The 6,453-nt window shown below is 53.4% G+C and overlaps 1 protein-coding gene across 3 annotated transcripts in view; it reads right to left on the bottom strand.

The window, feature by feature from the left end:
* Nucleotides 1-3,926: 3,926 nt before the first annotated feature.
* GIT2 (GIT ArfGAP 2) overlaps nucleotides 3,927-6,453 on the bottom strand; it is a 59,965-nt gene continuing 57,438 nt past the window's right edge. For all 3 annotated transcript variants that reach the window (XM_029048913.1, XM_029048915.1, XM_029048914.1), the window contains 2 exons: nucleotides 4,412-4,475; nucleotides 3,927-4,295 (listed from right to left, as the gene is read on the bottom strand). In XM_029048913.1, coding sequence (XP_028904746.1) covers nucleotides 4,083-4,295; nucleotides 4,412-4,475 — 277 coding nt within the window. In that variant the 3' untranslated portion in view covers nucleotides 3,927-4,082. The remainder of the gene's footprint in view (nucleotides 4,296-4,411; nucleotides 4,476-6,453) is intronic.

Here is a 6,453-nt window from a genome sequence, read left to right as displayed (position 1 = left end):
CCCTCCTCAGCCCCACAGCACTCATGTTCGTATCCCTAATTTATTTCTCTTCACGCCTGTCTCCCCCTCTAGACTGTAAGCTCATCGTGGGCAGGGAGCGTATCTACCAACTCTGTGATATTGGACTCTCCCAAGCGCGTAGCACGGTGCTCTGCCCACAGTAAGGGCTCAATAAAAACGATCGACTGACTGATTGAAGTCGCCTAAATCGACAGCGGACTTTGCTGACTTTCCCTTCGACCCGAAGGCCTTCAGCCGAGCCCGCCCACCTCCAGCCGCGTCTCGGGTTGAGGTTCCAACACCCCCCAGCCGGCTTCAGGTCCCACCCCCGAGGACGGGGGACCTTCCCTCTCCCTCACGCCACAGTCTTGGTTTCCCCCTGAGGAAGAAAACCATTCGCGGCAAGGATTTGCGATCCTCGGGTGGATCGGACTGGAAGAACCGATCTGCTCGGAATACCGAAGGCCACGTGGGTGAAAAGCCGAGAGGCCGCGCGGCCTAGCGGAAAGAGCCGGGGCTAGGACGTAGACCGATTCCGTTCAGACCCGAACGAACGGGTGGTGTGCGTGCGGGTGAGCGAGGATTTAAATGTCACTCCAAACATTTTTCCAGAGCCTGTTTATTGCATAACTAGCAGGCACATAAACTCAAAACGGCCGTGTAACACTTCAAAGGTTGTACAGTACTTACAGTAAGAGAATGGACACAGAAAACTAAGACGTGAATACAGAGCGACGAGGAACGCATAAATACAAATTCGTAGAAAGGCATTACTTTCGTCCTACGCGTGTGTGTAAATAAGACTATTCCAACCGTGACGAGGAAAGAAAATGAAACTGCTGGAAGCGCGACGATGCAGCTAGGCAGAGGAGTGAAGGGAAGGGAGGCAACTTTGGCTATCTAGTCTGCGACTTATAGGATCGAAGGGATCTAGTAACAGTTCTTGCGTTGTGCAACCCTGGCCCGATTGTAAATCTCGGATGGATTTGCCCTTTGGGTCCAATTAGCTGCTCTTTGGCAAAGGGGGACTACTTAGGGTAGGAAGGCAGAACGATATCGGCTCAAGTTAACTTTGGCTCAGGTGCCAGTTCGATAAAGTGCCCCCTCTGTCTTATTGACCCGCTAAAAGGAGGAAAAAAGGCTTTAAAAAACCGGGAGACAGCCGCTTCTTAGAGCAGCGTTACCGAAACGGACACAGGAGGGCAAGTCAGCCAGTTGTGTGTTTAGACAAAGGTGCGAATTTGCGGCAGGCCCTTAGACCTCCCTTAGACACTCGATCGCGGGTTTTTCAAATGGAGCCTGTGGCACGTGGAGGATTTGTTTGGTTTTGGCCCGGTCGGTCGCGGCGGCATTCGGCTTCGGCCTCAAAGATGCTGCTTTATCGTGCCGGAGCTTCCGAGGGGTTTCGAAGGGGCCTGACCGGCACCACGCCCCAACCCGGCCGCCTTCCTGTGGGAAAAGGGGCGCGGGCGAACTTGGCTAAAAAACGAATGTCGGGGCCCCCGACCCGAGGCTGGGAGAATGCTGCAATGGGGCCGTTTCCTCTCGCGGTCCCCTTTTCGATCGGCGTGCTTCAAAGAGCTCCCCCTTCACGGGCTCAGAAAGGTTAATCTCCATTTTACAGGATGGAGGATCCCGCTCCGATGTTAGGGGAGGGGATGGAGGAAAAGAAAAAGAGGCAATGATTTACAAATTCAAGGTGGGTCAGGCGGGACGAACACTGTGCTGAACCAAACACCACAGAGACGTCTGTGAGGAGCAGCGAGGTCTAGTGGTTAGAGCCAGGGCCCGGGAGTCAGAAGGACCTGGGTTCTAGTCCCACCCCGCCACGTGTCTGCTGTGGGATCTCGGGTGGGTCACTTCGCTTCTCTGGGCCTCAGTTCCCTCATCTGGAAAACGGGGATTACGACTGTGAGCCCCACGTGCGACAAGGATTGTGTCCAACCTGATGACCTTGTATCTACCCCAGCGCTTAGAACAGTGCCTGGCGCATAGTAAGCGCTTCACAAGTAGCATTAAAAATAAAATGCAAACGAACTCCACGGAGCTCGGTGATGTGGTCACAGAAGATCAAATTCCCCTTTAAAAAGGCAGCATCTATACCGCCTCTTAACACTGTTATTCATTGAGCGCTTACTGTGTGCAGAGCACTGTACTAAGCGCTTGGAAAGTACAATTCGGCAAGAGATAGAGACAATCCCTACCCAACAACGGGCTCGCAGTCAAGAAGGGGGAAGATATGGCACTTAATGTCAAGGCAGACAACCCAAGTGGTACAAGGATTACAGAGAAATGAAACTCTTCATTTACTCTAGACTGTAAGCTTATTGTGGGCAAGGAATGTGTCCGTTTTATTATGTCGTATTCTCCCAAGCGCTTAGTTCAGTGCTCTGCACACAGTAAGCGCTCAATAAGTACGACTGACCGATTGACTTTCACTCGGGCAAATCCTGAACGGGGCCTAGGGAAAAAGCCCAGGCCTGGGAGGCCGAGGACCTGGGTTCTAACCCGGGCTCCGTCACTTGCCTGCTGGGTGACCTTGGGCAAGTCACCTAGCTTCTCTGTACCTCAGTTACCTCATCTGTAATAACGGAGATTAAGACTGTGAGCCCCATGAGGGACACGGACTGTTTCCAACCTGATTAGCTTGTATCTACCCCAGCGCTTAGTACAGTGCCTGGAACACAGTAAGCGCCTAACAAATACTATTTAAAATATCCAAAAAAACTGTACACAGACCAAAAGGAGAGAGGAACACCTTTTAACACTCGAACGGTAGAAAATGTTTCTGTTTTCTGGGGTTTTTTTTAATTCAAAGGACCCAAGTGGGGGGGGTTTGTTTCCGGATTCGGGACTGCTGGTGATCAGTTAAACAGATCCTCCCAAGAGGAGTTTTTAGAAGTCACTATTTTTCAGGGGTAGGCAGAGAGTTCCTAAGTGAAAATAAACAAAGTAATGGATGGAAAAACATCCCCGGAAGGATGAGGGAATCATTTGGAGTAAACCCAAGCGGGGCGGCTAATGGAATGGTTTTGAGGAAGCGGGGAGACATCTCGGAAACCGGCGGAATTGCAGGATTCCACGTCGGCGGTTCCAATATTACTTGGTCCTGCCTTCGTTCAGGGGTCAACAAAAATCTCAGCTCCGGCTTACCTAACTAAAATTCTCCCTCCGTCCGTTTCGAACGGAGATCGCTGATCTAGAGTGAAGCGAGGCAAGATCCTCAACAGGATGGGGGGGGGAAAATAATCCAGCCAGTCACTTTACCTTAGATAGAGACAAGAGAACGTGTCAAAGCACAGACAAACTCTCTGGGAACTTGGGCGTTGGAAGGGAGGTGAAAGATGAAGACATAATGACGTGAAACTTCTCCCCTTCCACTTAGACTGTGAGCCCCACGTGGGGGACGGACTCTGTCCAACCTGATAACCTTGTATCCACCCCAGCGCTTAGAGTGGTGCTTGGCACATAGTAAGCGCCTAAACAAATACCCTAAGAATAAGAAAGTCACCGTAAAGTCCGGTGACGGCGAAAAGAAGTGCTTTTAATTCTCTGTCCTTCCCAGTCAGATCAGGAAGGGATACAGGCTGCTTCTCTTTCTCACCCTCGGGTACCCCCTCACTTGTAAAATCTTCCCAAAAATTACCTCGGTTTATTGCACAACGCTCGATAAGACAGAGTATATCAACAGAGTGTCGAATTAATTCGGGAGAATCTTGCCGGCAACGTATCCTCTCACCCCAAAGACGTGACTCGCGATGACGCCGACGAACCGCCGACGGACTTGAAATAACGAGGCGCTCTCTTTCAGACGGAGACGTTGACTCCACGGGCCGTTTCCAACAGCTTAGAACACGGTAAACTGGGTTGGCAGAACCGGCACAAAATAAGGCAAGTGGGTTAAATTAATAGTTGAAAATCGGTTAGAAAACATGCAAAAATAATACTGAGCTTTTATTTAAAAAAAGTCTATAATCAGCCTCTAAATCTCTTCTTTGTCGTAAAAAAACCGCCCGTCTCACGTGGTCGCCGGGCCTTTAAAAAGACTTTGGGGGAGGAAAAAAATACAGAGACCGAGCGCCTCAGTTGTTGTTTTCTTTGGTGGTGATGGTGACCAGCTGCTTGGCAGCCTTGGCGATGTCGTAGGCACACTGGATCACTTGCTGGGTCGCGAACTGGATGTCCGCCGGGGGGCCGGACTCCCCCGGGAGGGTCTTCTTGCACTCGGACTGGAGCCGGTAGGCGCTGGACGTCAGCAGCCGCAGGGAAGCCCTCACCGTTTCCGACTTGGGTTTCTAAACGGGAAGACGCGGCGGATCAGGACGCCTGGTGGCTCTCCCGTCCCCGCCCCCCAGCTCCGTCCTCCCCCACCCCTCCCTGGGCTCCGGGATCGTTTCCGGCGCGAGCTTACTTTGGGAAACAGGGCTGCCATCTCCGTCACGGCCACGTGAATCCTCTCCGAGCACGGGATGTAACTGGAAAAGTAACAGCAATTACCGTACCCGTCCGGAGCTCGCTCTTTGCCGGGCGCCGTTCTGAACGCTTGGAGTCGGTGCGGGTTGATCGGTTTGAATCCGGTCCCTGTCCCACGTGGGGCTCCCACTCTTAATCCCCATTTTACGGAGGAGGTCACTGAGGCACAGAGAAGTCAGCTCTGCCGAGCTCTTCGGTGCCCTGCCCGAGGCGCTTGGTCAAAAAGCGGCTGTTACGTCAGCGCGGGGACTGCGGTTTGTACCAGAAGCGGGTCTTTCTTTAGCACCCTGTGGACAGGGATGACGCCTACCCACTCGAGTATACTGGATTCTCCCCCGCAGAGCCCAAGGGTCGGGTGGGGACGTGTCCCGATTCTGAGATCAGGGCACAAGCGGGCGTCTGGACCTGCCACCTGGGCGTTGTGCTGTTTCTCTTTTCGGGGACCGTGACCGTGCTCAGGCCGAACACGGACCTCGTGGCTCCCCCGGCGAGAGAAGGTGGTCTCCGGGATGGTCTTTCTGGGTGCCGTGCAGAGCCTCGGCTTTCACCCTGTTTACTGTCATTCAGAAAAGATCTCCCGAACCTTTTCCAAGTGAGTGACAGGGATGCCCGTGGGCTCAGGCACGGCAAACCTTCTCTGTTGAGGGAGAGGTGGGTGTACTCTCACTGGTTGTAGGGAGGAGGGGGAAGGCTCTGAACGTCCGAACCGTCAGCTCGTCTCTAGACTGTCGGCTCGCCGGGGGCAGGGAACGTGGCTGTTTATCGGCGGATTGTCCTCTCCCAAGCGCCCAGTACAGCGCTCCGCGCACAGCAAGCACTCAATAGATACGACCGGATGAATGAAAGCCGACGTGAGACGCAGCGACGGTTCAGTCCATTCGATCAGCGGGAGGTTTCGGGAGCCGGGGGTTATTCAGCAGGGGCGCCCGCCCCTCGGCTCCCTTGGGAGAGTGGATCGGGCTGCCGTTTTTTTCTCTTTCTGGTAGTATTACGCGTTTAGTATGTGCCAGACGTTGTAGTAAGTGCCGGGGAGAGCCAAGCTAATCTTGTTGGAAAACCGTCTCTGTCTCACACGGGGCTTGGTCCGAATCCCCATTTGTCAGATGAGGGAACTGAGGCACAGAGAAGGGAAGTGACTTGCCCTGTCATACGGCAGACAAGTGGCGGAGCCAGGATTAGAACCCAGATCCTTTTGACTCCTAGGCCTGGGCTCTTTCCACCAGGCCCCACTCCTTCACGGCTGCTTTCGCTAGGCCTTCTGTACCCCTGACGTCAATCAGGGATATTTATTAGCCGGACGGACCGTTGCTTATACGCGGCCTTCCCCCCTCTGTAATTTACTTAACGTCTGTCTCCCGCTCTAGACGGTAAGCTCGTTGTGGGCAGGGACTGTGTCTTCCAACTATTATATTGTGCTCTCCCAAGCGCTTAGTAGAGTGCTCTGCACTCAGTAGGAGGTCAATATATACGACTGATGGATAAATTACAAATAGGGGAAAGGGCAGCAAACAAGCGCCTGCCTTGTCCCGTCCCCTTACCTCCGATAATCTGTAACCGGAGTCATTTTCAACTGTAAAAAGGTAACCGGAAATAGTTTTCTCTGCCTCATAAGGAAAGAGAAAGCCTGCCCCGGGACCAGGTTTCCCGCGACCGACCTTAAAGCGGTTTTCCCTCAGTTTCTCTGTGTGATGGGCAGCGATCAAGCTCGCCCTCCCCTTCCCCTGATCGCCGTCGTGTCACTGAAGGATCGACCGAGTCAGCCCCGCGGACGACAGCCAATTACAGGCGAAACAGAAAAATCCGAGGGCAGGTATCTTGGGCTCCCCTTTACGGGGCTCTTCCCGTAGTGATTCTCTCCTGCTTCCCCTGCCTGCAATTTATTTTCATGTCTGTCTTCCCCAGCTAGACCGTAGGCCCCCCGAAGGCAGGGCTCGTGTCTACCAAATCCACTCGATTTGGGCTCGACGCAGTGCTCCGCTC

The sequence above is a fragment of the Ornithorhynchus anatinus genome, chromosome 21 (assembly GCF_004115215.2).
Source record: "Ornithorhynchus anatinus isolate Pmale09 chromosome 21, mOrnAna1.pri.v4, whole genome shotgun sequence".
NCBI classification, from domain to species: Eukaryota; Metazoa; Chordata; class Mammalia; order Monotremata; family Ornithorhynchidae; genus Ornithorhynchus; species Ornithorhynchus anatinus.
The sequence above is the reverse complement of the archived record's forward strand: the minus strand, read 5'-3'. Positions and strand labels throughout refer to the sequence as shown.